The 17,095-nt window shown below is 40.6% G+C and overlaps 1 protein-coding gene across 4 annotated transcripts; it reads right to left on the bottom strand.

Annotated features, from left to right (window-relative positions):
- Nucleotides 1–2,996: 2,996 nt before the first annotated feature.
- Nucleotides 2,997–16,681, bottom strand: LOC137244106 (fructose-bisphosphate aldolase). Of its 4 annotated transcripts, XM_067772660.1 has the most exons (6): nucleotides 16,002–16,681; nucleotides 15,401–15,647; nucleotides 3,903–4,085; nucleotides 3,688–3,835; nucleotides 3,314–3,625; nucleotides 2,997–3,254 (listed from the first exon to the last, which is right to left on the bottom strand). In XM_067772660.1, exons 1-6 carry the CDS (start codon nucleotides 16,083–16,085, stop codon nucleotides 3,131–3,133), a joined length of 1,098 nt encoding a protein of 365 aa, XP_067628761.1. In that variant the 5' UTR covers nucleotides 16,086–16,681; the 3' UTR covers nucleotides 2,997–3,130. The 4 variants fall into 4 exon arrangements, with proteins under 4 accessions (XP_067628761.1, XP_067628759.1, XP_067628760.1 ...); XM_067772658.1 differs by lacking the exons at nucleotides 2,997–3,254; nucleotides 3,314–3,625; nucleotides 3,688–3,835; nucleotides 3,903–4,085 and adding exons at nucleotides 7,678–8,351; nucleotides 8,412–9,284 and having other exon boundaries at nucleotides 15,401–15,664; XM_067772659.1 differs by lacking the exons at nucleotides 2,997–3,254; nucleotides 3,314–3,625; nucleotides 3,688–3,835; nucleotides 3,903–4,085; nucleotides 16,002–16,681 and adding exons at nucleotides 7,678–8,351; nucleotides 8,412–9,284; nucleotides 9,379–9,510 and having other exon boundaries at nucleotides 15,401–15,539.
- Between the last annotated feature and the right edge of the window lie 414 nt (nucleotides 16,682–17,095).

The raw sequence follows: 17,095 nt of genomic DNA, 5'->3' as shown, positions 1-17,095 counted from the left end.
CCCAATGAAGAAATATTTCGCAGAGCTTGAACTTGACGGATTGACTTTGCATCATCAGTATCGTCTTGACGTTTCACAACAGTAGGCTTGAAACCACCCTTGCATTCTTTCTGAGAAATTCTTTCGTTCGTTTTTGTGCGTCCATTAGGATTTTCAATGCCAGTGTTTCTCTCGCAGGTACCTTCGGTTTTGATTTGTTTGGCCAATCGTTCCATCAACCTTTGCCCGATCTATTTTCCTTGGCTTTTGTGGTCTCTGTCGAATCTCCTCCACCAGCACTCGCTTACTGCTGAACCCTTTCTCCAAACTGAAGTTAAATGACACATCCTGGTTCTTATAACGCATCACCCTTCTCTGAATATCGACCTTGATGTCATGGTCAACCAAGAAATCCACTCCCAATATGACTTCATCAACAATCTCCGCCACAACGGATTTGTGTAGAACCATGACCTTCCCAATTAAGACTTCACAGATCACTTTTCCCCGGACTTGGTTATACTCGCCAGTGGCCGTACGCAACCTTGCTCCAGGTAATGGCTTTACTCTCCTGTTGACCAAATCAGTTCGAATCAAGGAATGAGATGCGCCCGTATCTACAGTCAGTACACGTTCTTTGCCATCGACATTGACTCTGACGGTAAGACTGCTTGATTTCCTTCCAATTTGCGACACAGATATCACAGGACATTCAATAGCTGGGGCAAGGTTTCGATCTTTACATTTGACTCGCTTTTGCTTATCTCCTCCAGCTTTGCGTTTACGGCCACCCAAGTTGGAACTACCAGGACCGGTGCTGCAATGACGAGCAATGTGACCTGGGTTACCGCACTTGAAACATTTGATTGCACCATTCTTCTTCTGTTGCGTTCCTTTTAAAGCTTCTAAAATTGCGTCTTCCCACTCTGGCCTTTCTACTTCCGCACCGCGTGCTTTGAAAACTGACTTACACAGAAACGACGCTGTTTCCTGAATCAGAACATGTGATACTGTTTCTGCGAATTTTGGTTTTGGGTTTGCGTATGTAGCTCGCTTTGTGTCGACGTCCCGTATGCCATTTATAAAGCTCTGTATCTTTACCCTTACAGTGTATTCCACGGGTGCGTCCGCTAAATGTGCCAGCCTTTCAACATCCGACGCAAACTCTTGCAATGTTTCACCAGGCCTCTGGAAGCGGTTCAGTAACTCAATTTGTTATATCTGTCTCCTATGCTCAGTTCCGTATCGTCTATCTAGAGCGCCCATCAATGCTTCATAACAGTTCCGTTCGCCCTCTGGAATGGTTAGTAAAATCTCAGCTGCAGGCCCTTTCAATGCCATGAACAGTGCAGCAACTTTATCTTCAGCATTCCAGTTGTTCACTGCTGCGGTCTTCTCAAACTGCAACTTAAAGACCTGGAAAGGAATAGAGCCGTCAAAGGATGGTGTTTTTACCTTTGGATTACTCGCTGAAACTGCTGGACGATTTAGTTGTAACTACTCGATATGTTCTCTCAAAGCACCCACCTGGGCCTCGATTTTGTCCTCAAACTGTAAAATTTTCGTATCCTGGGCCTCCAGCTTCGATGATACCCTTATCTGCTGCGCCTCCAGCTGCGACGATATGAGGGCTTCCTGTGCTTTCAACTGCTCAGCCAACTGAGATGTCATATATGTCTTCGGTTCTTCCAGTTGAGATGCCATATATGTCTTCTGTTCTTCCAGTTGAGATGACATTTGCAACGACATTTCTGAAATGCGTGCCTCCTGTGCTTCCATCTTGGATGTTACCCTTGTTGTATTCAAAATCTGCGGAATTTATTCAAAAATCCCACTTCTGACACCAATTGTAACGAATTTAGTGCAATTCCTCTGATTTGCAACCTTCTACTAACGTTCGAATCACTAAACTGTTGAATAAATAACTCCACTATTCAATAATGCAAAATGGCCTTTATTAAAGTGCTTCACAATAACACTTATACTTCGCAACTGATAGCTTACTTAAATCAAACTGATTGTCGTGCCTCAACTGTTGCCGCCTTTTATACTGTCTGGTTTCCACGTTGACATATTTCTAGGCGCTTCTATTTCTAGAATTTACTAGTTAGTCATCAGCTATAAATTTCTCAGCTATAACTACAGATGCACGATTTTATAGCTTCTCCCATAGCCCATGCGCGTGTATATGTGAGTGATACTTGCACAATTGATTGCATACTTTTGGGAGTATCTCAGATATATGCATGTGTTTGATTGTGATTTGTTGATGTGCATACGAGTCACTGCTTAGTTTATTGTTGTTGTGGCTACATTTTCTTAGCATTAAACTAGTGATGTGAGTATCACTTAGTGTCACTAATATTCGTCACAATATGATAAACTAAACTAAAACAAATAAAATACAATAAAACAAAATAAGATAAAACAGCATAAAGTACTGTATATATAATATAATAAAAATTAGGAAAATAAAAGGAAAGAAAATAAGAACAATCTATTTACCAACAAAAGAAGAGAAAGAAAAGGAAAGCTAAGTAAGGAAAAGGAAATGAAGGGAAAGCAATGGAATAAAGAAGAGACGAATGCAAAGGGACAAACAAAAAAATAAAAAGCGAAAAAGAGGATATGTGAAAATTCGAAAGAGTGACTAAAAACAAAAAATCTGTAGATCTGACTAAGGAATCTAAAGCCGAAACCAGAGCCGTGGAATATGTAGAAGGGGTCAAAACTCTTACGTTAATCTTGTATGTGGTGGTTGAATTTTTAACTAATTGGAGAATTTTTGTCCACACAAAACGACTAATCCAGCCAACCTTATGTAAATCGATGTAATTGGCCAATGATGCCGAACAATAACGTCATAGTCATAACCATACCATTCCGCTATTTTTCGAAATGTTAAAGAGTTTTTAAAATAAGGCAGATAGTTTGGGCCAAAGAAAATTGATTCCTACGAAATGTTCATATGTACATGTTTATGCAAAAACAAAACCATGCTTTATAAAAAGATACTCTTGGTTTATATAATGTAAAAATTTATTTTACTTAAATTTATATTTCCTACACGTTATATAATAAGCTAAAGTTTATATGTATCCATATTTTCATTTTACTATATATATATATATATATATTAAAAATTAGCAGTTCAATCTTCACAAACCTCCCACTCCAACTGATAATACTTTTTATTGCCCTCTATTAGCCACAAATTCGCGCAGTGATTTGAACAGAAGAAGCAGGTGAAAATTTGTTTTGATTTACTGCCTCGTCTAAACAGTAAATAACAGTAAAATTTGCTATTATCAATATTCGACTGCGAAGAACTCACCTTTTAACAGCCATAAAGTAATAGCAAGTATATAATGGATTGGAACAATTGAAGAGCGTACAACGCGCAATTGGACCATTGACGATGTGATCATAAATGAATTTTTCTGGCAGCATCTGCTTTAATGCCACATTTTCCCATAAAGGCATATAACGGTTCAAATATTGCACCGCACGTAAACAGTCATCGTAGAGTGGAACCTGATTGTCCAGTGAAGGTACGCTGAAGATACGGCGCGTTCCGATGGGTAATAACAGCTTAGAATTGGTCTCCTTTTCCAACACCCAAAAGAAACTCTCATTGGATACTGACCTGGGAATGAAAGACGGTTTAAATACACACTCTAGTCTGCAGTTTATTTTGGGTATATTTACATTGGTGTTGCCTTCGAGCGATTATCATAGAAGGTTTGGAAGAACTTTTCATAAATCATTGGTACATGTGTCATAGATGTGTTGTGAAATATGCGAACGTGATCTGTGAACTTTGAAAGGGCCACTGGCAGATAAATTAAAGCGCAACCTATAGATGAAATGATAGAGTAAGAAAGTGTAAAAGTTACATATTTTTGAGTCTAAGGTTAACTTACGATCTGCCGATAGCGATTGTAGCGATTGCAAGTTTGCGATGCGTTCCGGTATATGCCAGATATTAGCATTGTCACTGAGATTGAGTTCTCGGAGACGTTGGCACTCACTAAGCTGTATGGGTAGGCGCTGCAGATGATTTTTGGAAATATTAAGTTCTTCTAATTGTTTTAAAGCACCTATTTCTGCAATGGAAATGAAAAATTGTAAAAAAAATATAATAAAGAACCAGTGAAATTAAACGATATTGTATTTCTTGATTCTACCCAGCTTGTCTCTAGACGATTCCTCATAAACCGTGAATCTGATAATGGACTGTAAACGAGTTTTTAAAAACTGTGCTATACTAGAGTATTGAAGCCAAACTAAAAAAACTATCACGGCGAAGCTTCAGTTGAGTTCGAGGTGTGAAAGTTTTCAGCTAACGGTATTGTTAATTTCAATTAAGCTGTTGTGTTAGTGAGGACATATGTATATGCATCTATATATATAAAAAGTAAAGCTAAAATGTGTGTTGGTCGCCGGTGTTTGAAGAGATGCGTCGGTCAATTGCGCGGTGGTTATTACATAGGTTTGGTTGCGATCGATGCATAGGGTCTCGTGATATAGGTCAAAACTCGGCCCCGGGTACCCCTAGAATGTGGTTATATAATATGGATATCAAATGAAAGCTGTTGATGAGTGCTTTAGTACAGGGTAGTTTTCATACCTATTGGTGACTAGGGTCCCGAGATGTAGATCAAAACGTGGATCAGGGTAACACTAGCATGTGTTTTTACATTATGGGGATCAAATTGAAGCTGGTGATGTGTGCTTTAGTACCGTTTAGTTTTATACCGCTGGGTGACTAGGGTCTCGAGATATAGGCGAAAACGTGGACCCGGATACCTCTAGAATGTGTATGTGTTATGGATATCAAATGAAAGCTAATGCTGAGAGCTTTAAAGTAATTTTCGTTGTGAACTTCGATTTAGTCGCATCAAAAACTGCTAAATATGCATGCAAAGCCGAAATAAAGACATGAATAAATAATACCCACATACCTATTTACATACATACGTCCTATTCGATTTGACTGAAATTTGGTATATAAATAAAAAAAAAAAATGTAAGGCGCGATAACCTCCGAAGAGATTTAAGGCCTAGCTTCTCTTCCAATTTGCGTCGTGCTCCTCTTGATTTTCCCTACAAATTGGCCGGACGGGACCTACATGATTTTATGCCGACTCCGAACGGCATCTGCAAGGCAGATGAGTTTTCACTGAGATCTTTTCATGGCAGAAAAACACTGCCGAGGGGCGACCCCGCTTAGGAAATTTTCTTCTAATTAAAAAACCTTATTTCTAAAATTTTTGATGTTGCTTTGTCCGTGGTTTGAACCCAGGGCATCGGGTGTGGTAGGCGGAGCACGCTACCATCACATCACGGTATTATTGTTGGTATATAAATTTGCCTATATTAATATTTACGATCCTTTTTTCCGGGAAGTAGACCAGAGGCGGACTGGGACTGGGATTAAGACTAGGACTAGGACTGAGACTCGGAGTGGGACTGGAACAAAATACATACCACCCTATGGGACAGGCAATAAGGGATGAAGAAGAATGAGAACTTGAGAGAAAAGAAAAGAGAGAAGGAGACTGGGAAAGAGATAGAATGAGACAAAGATGGAGATAGATGAAGCGAAAAAGACGGAGGAAGGAGTGAATAAAAGGATTAGGAAAAAGTGAAGAGGGGACGGAAAAAGCTTATTAAAATGTATGCAGATAAACCAAATTTACGGCAGAACAACGTCTGCAGGGTCTGCCAGTTACGTATAACGGGGTTGATTCTGTTCAAGTAAGAAGTTACTTTAGCCAGAACGAAGGGTCTCAGTAACTCGTCTCTCGCTTGGTAGTATGCTCTCTTCTTCTGCAAAGATGGGATAGTGTATATTTATAACGCGATCCACCGGGTGCGATTCTGTGTGGATTAGGCTTAGGGCCTCCTTATGCTGGATCAAAAAGCTGCGTGGGCATGGGCAGTATCTCATAGTGCTTACGATGTGTTTACAAAATGTTTTCTTATCTCTCTTGAAGGCGGTACTAGATCAAACAGTTGTTTGCTGGGATGACCTGGTTTGTACAAATTTAGCAAACAGTTTTTGTTCAGCCTTTCAAAATACTTGAGGTCTCTTGCTCCACTTTGAATATGATGATTAGGGGTCATAAGAAGACATCCCGTGGTAGTTCTGAGTCAGCATTTTGGCAGGCCTGTAGTACTTCAAAGCAGACTACCCTTGAATACCTTTTCAAAGTAAATACCATATCCATTAGGCTTAGAACAATCCGTGAAGACATCTAAAGTTTAAAAATCATTTCATTCGTGTTGATCTGGGATTCTGATGGGGAGAGCGTTGGAGTGGCATAATTTTGTTCACGTAAGTTTTCGGGAATGGTCCCCAGAAAATTTGTATGGCCTAATGTGATGCTGCTTCAGGGAAGGACTGATTTCAGTCTAACTGCAATACATGCAGGTCATATCATACTGGTCTATCCGAAGAAGGTTGAGCATAACCTTCCGCGCTGTTGTGGTCATGGATGAGTGTGCCCCTAACTGTTAACCCAATAAAAAAACAGGGGCGTGCACCAACGACTGCTAGAGAGACGTATAGTGCAGCTGGAGTCTTTTTGGATCTACCCTCGACATGTTTGTTTCCATTTAATTTGCAGTCTTAATAACTACGAGATATTTAACAACCGGTTCGAAATTCGATTACTATTATCTCTAATTGCGGTTTTTTAAAAAATGGTATTGTGTTCCGTATGGAAAATATAACCATTTGGATCTTCGCAGGGTTCACTTTGAAGCCGCTTACACGGGCCAAGTCCCCTACGAGAATTAATGCGGCCTGTAGCTGCTCGCCTAGAAGTTAAGGATGTTTTCCGGTTGTCGTTAAAACTATGTCATCAGCTTATGTGATGGCTTGGAAACCAGTCATTTTTAGTTTCATAGGTATTGTGCCCACTGTTAGGTTCCATGGAAGAGCGTATAAGTGGGGAGTGCCTCTGGATGTATAACGTGTTGCCTCACGAATTTCTCAAGTGGCTGATCTTATTCCAGTAGGTAAGGACTCGATTACGGCTTGCAGAGAGAACTTGATAAACGTCCATCAATGTCATCCAACATTTTTTAAGACAATCACTTTCTCAATCCCTGCCTAAGGAGTAAGCTTGGGAGAAATAGAAAGTTTTGTATGGACCATTCCTAACGTGCTTATACACCAGTCTTTCCAGAGTTTTTAGGTCGAATGACTTGAAGTCGATGGGAGTTTTGTGCAAAGGTTGTCCTGAATATGAATTCCATCTTTGCATCGGTCCATCTTTTTGGAAGTTGATATGGAACAGCGGACTCCATTAGCTACTTTTAGTTTTGCGGTATATATATTATCAGGCCCCAGATATTTAGCTAGACCTACTTCATCCTGTAAGTTTTGGCCTCAGCCCCAAATTTTTGCCTAGAGTTCCTTTGAAGACATACTGAGCCGCATAGGCCTGACTCACACTATCAGACCGACTAAACTCCTGCACATTAAGAGATATAAATTCGAACAAGACTATTTCGACTGCGACGTTGGAAGAATGAACAGAGTTACGCTGAAATGATTGTCATTAGTTGGAATGCGCGATTTCATCTGAACTTAGGACTCTTTACTTATGACCTTGGTCTCGTACTGGCAACAAAACAGTAATTTCTAAAGACTTATCTCGTTGAGAAATAATTATATGAACATTTTATTTTAATTTGCTAATGGAGTTACATTTTCATTAGTTTATTTTATTTATTATTATTTATTATTCTTTTATTTAAAGTGCTGTAATATTTGAACTACGATTCCGACTTTTGAGCTGAGTCATTTGGTGAGGCTTCATTTGCACCAGAGTCTTCTACTGGCGTGGAAGATTGTTCTTCTTCTTTAACTTCTGCCTCAGCTATGGATGTTGATGGATCTTCGACCTTTACCTCAGCGGTGGGTTCTGATAACTCATCAACCGCAGATGCGGGTGTCGATGACTCAATGTTTTTATCAGTTTTCGACGCCATAGCCAATGCAGTAGGCAGGCGACAAATTTCATAGTATTTCATGCAATCATTTGGTAGAGGTGGCGGTGTTAATTTTAAATTTTTCAAAGCCTTTTTGCAGTAACATTGATCGACTAGTGATTTCATTGAGCCTGGGATATATGACCCTTGAGAAGCTTGTGAGAAAGCATGAAATAACTTCAAAAGATCTTCTTGGGTTTTTTCCACATTTTTATCCTGCCCCGCCCATGTCATAATTAACGAAGCTTGCATTAAGCTATCGATACAAAATGTTAAGGGCCACGGCTTTGGTGATGGATCATTAGCTAAAGCATTTAATTGACATAAACTTTTATCTTGGGTTTTGCCATCCACATGCAAAATTATGCCTTAAAGAGAGCAAACAAAATAAATGAGAATTAGAAGTGGTAAAATTAATATTAACTCACCAGCAACAGAAAGAGGCACAGCATGCCTTAATAAGCGTAAGGTGGTTCTAGAAATCTGCCCAGGCGAATTGCGTTTCTCGCACTTTGGTCCCGGACGTAGCGCGGGTACTTTTAACATCGTCGCTTCCAAACTAACATGATGATCGAAAAGTGCTTTATAAACCGACACTAAGACTGTTTCAGTCACTTTCTCTAAACGTTCCAAATCGCTATCCTCTTCCGGTATTATATCTACCTCTATAACGGGCAGCATGCGTTTAGATTGTGAGATGGCCGCAAATTTAGCTAATGTGTTTGCATTTTCAAGTATGGCTAAATAGGATGGCGTAAACTCGCTAACATTATACTGCGCTCTCCACATGGTGTAATCACAACCACAATCTTTATACATTTCGCAACGTCCAGCCAATTCATCCAGTCCTTGAGTGGTGTACTCTCCGTAGGTACACAGCAGGGGAACTAGACCCTTATCGACTGTTACGCCTACCAGTATATCTTTTCTACGTAATTGACAGTGCAGCGCACAACCGTTAGGTGTTGTCTGATCTAAAACTTCTGGATGCACTGCTACACCAGAAACATATTCCTTAAGTGTATCTTTAGTGGAGAATAACATGCTACGGTATGCAATACGCATCCCTTCACAGCATTCCAAGCCAAACATTTCCATTTGTTTATCCAACTGACTTGGGGCGTCGTCTGTTATGAGAATCCCATGAGCAGGTGCTGTTAGTTCTTTTGCAATTTGGTGCATTTCGTCTACTAGGCTGCGCGAAGGATAAGTATAATATGTGGCCATATTGAATTTGAGGCAGCTGGCCCTGAACTGCTTGCCAATTTGCAATAAAAATCTCAGCGCAAAATTTTGAAAAACTTGTACCGAAAGTAAACAATTTTAATTTTTTATTGACAGATTGTTATTTCAAATTTAGTATTTCTTTTACTAATAATAAGTGTATTCTCTCACTCTAGAAAGCGTTAACAGCAAGGTGAATTTGGTGTTGCAGTTGATTGCAAGGCAAGGCGAAATCAGTACCAGGTGGTGTTATCCCAACAGCTGATTGCTTCTTATTGATAATTTTCCATACAACGCCTTGTACTGCAACATGTCAATTAATAGAAATTAATGAAAATTTTCTTTTGACTTGAGATTCTTCTGTACGGCGAATTGGTTGAATTCGCTTTGCCACCACCTGGTATGGATTCGCCTTGTTGCAAGGCGAATCTATACAAGGTGACGACCAAGAGCAAGCCGAATTCGAACCAGGTGGTAGCAAAGCGAATTCAACAAATTCACCGTGCAGAAGAATGTAAAGTTAAAAGAAAACTTGCATTGATTTAGATTAACGGACATATTGTTGTACAAGGCGATGTATGGAACATAATCAAGAAGAAGCAATCAGCTCTTGGGATAACAACACCTGGTACTGAATTCTTGGCTGATTGCCTCTTCTGGATTATTTTCCATACAACACCTTTTACAACAATATGTCAGTTAATTGAATTCAATGCAAATTTTCTTTTGAATTGACATTCTTCTGCAAGGCGAATTCGTTGAATTCGCTTTGCCATGAACTTGTATAAATTCGCCTTGATGTGAAATAAAAATAAAAATTAACGTTGATATTGATTTACTAAAATTCTGCTGCAGTTCAAAAGGTTTGCAGCGAGAAACCCTCACTTCTGCAACCGGTAAGAGAAGGAAGAAGCGCAGAATGGCAGAATAAAGAGGCAACGTTTAGCGGAAGGCGACAAGCCTGCTTTCAAGAGACAGAAAGGACCCAGTCCCAGAGCCGCGACGCAGGGCAGTCGCATAAACAAGACAAGTAGGTGCAAAGCTGTAAGACAGATGGCCCCAATAGCGACGTAGCAACTACGACGAAAGCTGCGAGCCAGAGGGAAGTTCCAACTACGGAAGTAGGAGATAACTCAAAGGGAGATAACGCTAAGACTCCGGCTTTCGCGGAGGTGCTAAAAGGAGTTAACGTTAAGACTCCGCCTTTCTCGGAGATGCCAAAAGGAGATAACACTAAGACTCCGGTTTTTCCCGAAAAGATGAGTGATGTGGCAAAGCAGTCACTGACTGTGGTGCTGGTTGATCGTAGCAGTCCTTTCGGACAGATGACTACTGAAAGTTGGGGATCTGTAGAAAGGAAGCTTATTAGCTTAGTGCTTCACATGATGCGGGAACAACCAAGTAAGCCCCTTCCAACCTTTGATTCTGGGGGGGGGGGGGGGGGGGGGGGGGGGGTACAATAGTGTGAAGATGATAGCGTGCGACAACATCGCAAGCTTCCTATGGCTGGAGGAAGTGATTCCAAACCTCCAAAGGCACGGCACGAACGCGCGGTTCGAGGTGGTGGATAAAGCGCAAATCCCAACGGTACCCAAAGTTTAGGTATGGATACCATACGTGATGAAGTCGGGGGATACACTGCAACTTCTGCAGAATCAGTATCCGAACATATCGACACAGGATTGGAAGGTACTTACTGTATCGTGGCCTACGGAGGAAGGTAAGTTCTACAACTTCCAAATAAACAAGCAGACGGGGGATATATTGTACACGCAACTTGGAAAAATGTCCTTTGGTACAGGCAAAACTTACATGCAACTCAGGAAAAGAAGTAACGAGGATAAAAATCCTAACACGCTAGAAGTGGGCGAAGTCGAAAAGACCACAAAAGCCTAAGAGAAAAAGGACAGATGGAGGTAGCCGACGTCACCACGAAGGTATTAGAACAGGACCAACAGTCAAGTGGTGCTGCGAGTAGCACAGAGGAACACCCTGCACAGCATCTACGAGAGGCTGAAGGGAGCCTCGAATACTCTAAACCAAAAGGGAAAGAGGAGGACGACGACGTCACGACGATGGTGCTGGAGGGGGATAAAACAGCGCAATGGTGCTGCGAGTCTTACAGATAAACCTCCAACACAGTGAAGTGGCGTCGAGCGAACTCCTCCTAACCCTTGAGGATGGTTCGTTTGACGTGGCGCTGATCCGGAAGCCGTGGCTCTGATCAGAGGAAAGGCTTCGGGACTCAGCGCTCTCGGATTTGACGTTTACTACGCGCAAAAGAAAGAACGGGTGTCAGCTGTATTCATGATAAGGAAACAGCTGCATTCATATATGCTGCCTAATTACACTACTGAGGACCTCGTAGTGGTGGCCGTTCAGCAAAAGAATAAGCAGGCATTTATCCTGGCATCCTGCTATATGGCCCATGCTGCGGAGTTTCCACCGATGCAGTGCAAGAGGTTGGGACACGACGAAGGGCGCAAAGGGCGGTTGGTCAGAAGCGCAGATACAAATGCGCACCACAATACGTGGGGAGGAGGAGATACGAATGAGAGAGGCGAATCTCTATTTTGTATATCCTGCAAACCAATTTGTGGATAGCCAGTGTCCCTACATATGCACATTGTCCAACATCATCTTCTTGATAATACATTGAGCTCCGAACGTTATATATTAAGGTGTGATTGTATGGTTCTTGACAGACCATCCTTCTCCGACCATACGTATATCAGCTTCAGCGCCCCCCTAAAGAGGGTAGAGAAGGGAGGAACCTTTAGAAACCTGCGTATAACAAAGCTTGCCCTCTAAGAAGATTAATAGGAAAAGCAAAGCCGCCATGGTGGAGCAATGAGCTGATTCTTCTAAGAAGACAGATAAAAGAAATGTCTAAGCTAGCAAAGACCGCTGAAAGCGAAGCGTGTCGGGACGAGTACAGGGATCTGCTGAGGATCTACAAGCGTGAAATTTCCAGGGTGAAGAGAATCTCATGGAAAAGTTTCTGTACGGACATAGAGTGCTCCAGCGAAACAGCGCGGTTGAAAAAAGTACTAGCAAGGGGAAACATAGTCCAGGGATTAATTAAGAAAGAGAACGGGAAATGGTCACGTAATAGTGAGAAATTCCTTGAGGTGCTTTTCGATACACATTTCCCATCGGGAGATGGTTTAGAAGAGCCAGCAGATAGCACTCACACTTCGATCACGGAGCGGGTAGTGCGGGGCTTGGTGACCGATACCAAGATCGAATGGGCCATCAAGACGTTTTCTAAGTTTAAATCGCCGGGCCCAGATTGTATATTCTCGGCCGTGCTACAATTTTCAAGTAGGGCGCTCGTGGAATGGCTTAAAATAATATTCGATGGGTGCATACGACTGAATCATGTACCGCACTCTTGGAGAACTTTTCGTGTAACTTTCTTACCAAAGGCGGCGATGATCGGTCACGTGTATTCCAAAGACTATAGACACATTAGCCTAACATCATTTCTGCTCAAAACCATTGAGAGGCTGATAGATGTGTACATAAAGTCCAACGTGGATGAAAAGCTGCTCTCCACAAAACAACATGCGTACATCAAAGGCAAGTCGTAAAACACCGCATTGCATAGGGTGGTAATAAACATAGAGAAAGCCCTGGAATATAAGGAATATGCTCTAGGAGTCTTCTTAGGCATTCACGGGGCTTTCAACAACGTTTCTAAATGGGCGATTATGGATGGTCTTAATTACATTAAATTACATCCAGCCTTACCCAGATGGACCGGCTGCATGTTAAATTGCAGGAAGATTACATCACAATGGGGATTTTATAAGGCCACCAAATCAGTGGACAGGGCACGCCGCAGCAACCTCGATGGCTGCACTGTATGCCATTCTGCACATTCCACCTGTAGACCTGGTAGCAAAGAACATAGCGTTAACAACTGCAACCAGGCCCGGTGCCTCGGGGCAGCTTGAGCGCCGACCATACGGCCATAGTAATATAGCGTCATCACAACAGAATACCTGATTCCCTATCTGCGCTTCGAGGGAGATATTAAGGCCGCAATAGAGGTGTACGGTTGCCGTAAGGGTGCTCAAATGGCGAACGAGGCGATACATGTGCACACAGATGGTTCCAAAGTAGTGGAAGGAGTAGGGTCTGCGGTATACTGTGCTGATCCGGAAATAAGCAGATCCTACAGGCTTCCGGATTACTGTGGCGTTTTCCAAGCGGAAATATTAGCCGTAACCAAAGCAGTAGAAACACTGGAAGAGAATAGCTTAATCTGCAACCGAGTTAACTTTTATATTGACAGTCAAGCAGCAATTAAGGCATTAATCTCGCATAGCACAACGTCTAAATGCGTGTTAGAGTGTAAGCAGCCTCTGGAGAGAATCAGGACATGGAGAGGCATGCATCTATATTGGGTTCCTGGGCGTATGGGAATAGATGGGAATGAAAAAGCAGATGAACTAGCTAAAAGGGCGCATCCCTTGAAGCTTGCTCCGTAGACGTCTCAATTAGACTGGGCGAGATTAAGCGAAGGCGAGAGGAGCACATGATCGACCAAGCGGGAAAGGCGTGAGTTCAAGCGCGGGGCTATAAAGTGTCGAAGATTATGTGTAGGTATTACAACCTTAGACTAAAAAAGTTTCTTCTACCATTAAAAAGAGAGCGCTGTAGACTCATGACCGGTATTATGACTGGAAACTGCCCTCTGGCGTCACATGCCTTTAATTTAGGATTGGTAGGTGATAGCAGATGTAGGAAGTGCGAGTTGGAGGAGGAAACGGTCGAGCAAATTCTGTGCCCGTGCCCTGCGCTTGCCAGGCTAAGACTCCAGCTATTAGGAGTGATTCAGCTGTCAGATCTAGAAGCAGCAACGGACTCACTCAGGTTATGTGAGTTCCTCATGGACCGGCCAGTTCAACTTAACCTAAGCTGCTGTCCCAAATTTTTGTCAGGAAGATCGCAAGAGCAAGCATTCAGCTGATGGGACGCCATCACTTTATTCTTAATTGACAGCCAACAGTTCGTCGTTTGCTTTCAAAAAGAACCTAGACTAAAAAAATTACAGGCATACTTTCTTTGAAATAAACGACACCAGTTAGATATCACAAAGCAGACCAAGTCCTTGCTTTTAAGCTTTAAAAATATCCAACATAGCGCATTGCTCAAAGACTTCATACGCTTCACTTTAGCTTCAAGGCAAGAAAGTCTCAACGTGATTTTGTCTTTTACATATCGTAACCTCTAGCTTTGATGGCTTGAAAATCATGACCATTAAACGGCTAAACTATCTTAAATTCGCTGAATTGTTTTCAAATCAACATCGCCATGCATTCACGATATCTACAAATCCGGTGAAAAAATCTATAACTCCTTGTTGTTGTAGCGATAAAGACACTCCCCGAAGAATTTGGGGAGTGTTATCGATGTTGATGGCCCTTTGCCAGATATAAATCCGGTACGTTCCGGTAAGAAGCACCGTTAAAATACAAGCCCGACCCTCTCGGGAATGATCTACAACCCCGCGCTAGTAGGTCTTCGTGAAACAATGTTCTTTTTCATAATACTAAGTTGTTCTGCTTTTGTCTAGCTGCACAACTTTTAATACGTTTTTACCTCTAACTCTTTTTCCCTCTCTTTTCCCCTTTTTTATCCCATTATTCACTCCTTTCTTCGTCTCTTTCAACCTCACCGCTTTTTCCATCCCATTTTTTCCCTCCAGCTTTCTCTCCTTCTCCCTTCCCCGCTCCATTGATCCCTATATCTCCATCTTCGTCTAACTCTATCTCTTTCTCAGTCTCTTTCTCTTTCGTTTTTTTATCTCTAGTTCTTTTTTTTCTTCTCCATCTCGTTTAAAATAGGAGCTTGTTGGAAATACAAAGAGGTAATCCAAGGCAGTTCCATTCATCTACCGTGAGCGAAAAAATCATTTTAACCACGTTCCTTCCATTCAAGTCCACTCAATAACCGACGGGCATGCGTAAATTTTCAACTGCAATTGTAGTTGAGCTCAGTTTACTTGGCAGAATGTTTTGAAGCAAGTTTTGATATTCATTAACTACGAATTTTTGATTGCTTTAGTTTTTCCTTAATTTGTTCGGAGAGTCTCCTTATCGTTACAAGAGAAAGAAGAAAGAGACGCTGGTATTTGAGTCAAGTTACATCTAATGTTGTATGCCTTATTATTATAGGTACTCACCAGCTGGCAGCTCTGTCAGTTCGTTTCCACTCACATTGAGACGTTGTAAACGGTCCATATAGCCAATAGTCTTCGGAAGTTCACGTAATTGATTATTAGACACATCGAGAAATTCCAGATTCTCTAACAAATACATTTCTTCAGGAATCGCATTAAGATTATTTCCAGCCAAGTGTATGAACTTTAAGGTTGTAACGTTTAGCAACCATTTGGGAATGGTTGTGATGAAATTCTCCTTCAGGTAAACCTATGAATGGAATTATTCTAGAATTAAAATACTGATTAATTTTAGAATTATTCAAACGACTTTATCTCAGAATTCGTTTAAAGAATGCCTTATCTCAGGATCAGTTGGAAAAACGACCTACATATATCAATATAAATTCAATTACGTTTTTGGTTGAAGAAACAAGCTTTTTATGTTGACGCCCTGTGATAAGGCGGTCTTTAATAGATTTTAAAATAGGTTGTTTTCGAAGAATATTCTAGATAGTGTGTTCTTTAAACAAATACTGAAATGGGGAGTTCTTGAATCTGCAAACGACAAACGGTGATCCCTCACTCAGCTGACCCAAAAATTTCACAGCATTATTATATTTACCTCTTCGAGATCTTCGTAAAGATATAAGTCCATGGGTACATCCTTGAAATTAAGGTAACTCCAATGCAGTGTCGTTTTATTCATTGTGCCGTAGCGGGGTATCGGAAAGGGTAAGCACGTTTTTTGTTCAGCAATTTTCGTAGTTTTAATGGCGCTACGAGGCGCTAACGATTAACGGAAAAATTTATCTAATAATAGCTAAGCCGTAGACGACCACTTGGACTGAATGAACACGTTTGTTAAGAAACTTTATGTTGCTTTGAATCCGAGATCACAACTACAAAGAGTGTCACTGGTTACTCAATAATTGGCTGTCTTTTGTGCTTTTATTTTTTGTATTTTTTATTTTATTTTTAATTTAAAACTTTTGTTACACTAAAAATATTTATAAAACTCCGTAGTGGCAAGTTACACAGTATATTTAAATCTTATTTATAATAATTAAAGCTTCACTATAAATATAATTTTCTTAATTATATCACAGTCAATTTTTCGTGTTGGCCAATGATTATACGAAAAATTAAAACAAAAAACAGAAAATGTATGACACCGCATGCAATTAAATTCAAAACGCTATGCGGGCACTTGAAGAGCGATCTGTATTAGTAGCGGTGGCACTAATTAAACGAAGAAATGATTTATTTATGCGTGAAATAAGTTAATCGGTCATGAACAACAAACGAAAACTAAAATGCCAAAGATTTTGAAATTTCTACCAATGAACCCAGAAAAAATACTCTTTGAGATTTGTTTTTGCAAAAACACCGTATTTTTGTAAATTATGTTTTTATTTTTCATTCATACGTCATTTTTTTGCATTAAAAGTGTTTTTTTTTTTTTTTTTGTTTTTAAGTATGTCCGAAAATATAATTTGGCAAACATTTGTAAATTTTTTATAAGTACACCCACTGAGAAAATTTCTGATTATTTTGAAAATTTACTGAGTATATTGGAAATCTAAAAGTTCTGTTAAACGACCAACAATAAACAAAGGCACTTTTTTGGAAAAAGAATTGGCAATACAAAAACGACAAAAAAAAAAAAAAAGAAAATGTCATGAAAGGTCCATTGCCAATTTTTAAATTTTCAAATTA

The sequence above is a fragment of the Eurosta solidaginis genome, chromosome 3 (assembly GCF_040869045.1).
Source record: "Eurosta solidaginis isolate ZX-2024a chromosome 3, ASM4086904v1, whole genome shotgun sequence".
NCBI classification, from domain to species: Eukaryota; Metazoa; Arthropoda; class Insecta; order Diptera; family Tephritidae; genus Eurosta; species Eurosta solidaginis.
Note: the sequence above shows the minus strand (reverse complement) of the source record. Positions and strands in the feature narration are given on the sequence as shown.

What these genes read in the sequence shown, in the direction of transcription:
- LOC137244106 (XM_067772657.1), bottom strand. Translation starts at nt 16,085, where the DNA reads ATGAATAAAACGACACTGCATTGGAGTTACCTTAATTTCAAGGATGTA. An exon ending in TTTACGAAGATCTCGAAGAG is followed by an intron (nt 15,648 to 16,001) that starts GTAAATATAATA and finishes TTCCATTCATAG; the next exon opens with GTTTACCTGAAGGAGAATTT. An exon ending in ACTGACAGAGCTGCCAGCTG is followed by an intron (nt 9,285 to 15,400) that starts GTGAGTACCTAT and finishes TTTCGGTACAAG; the next exon opens with TTTTTCAAAATTTTGCGCTG.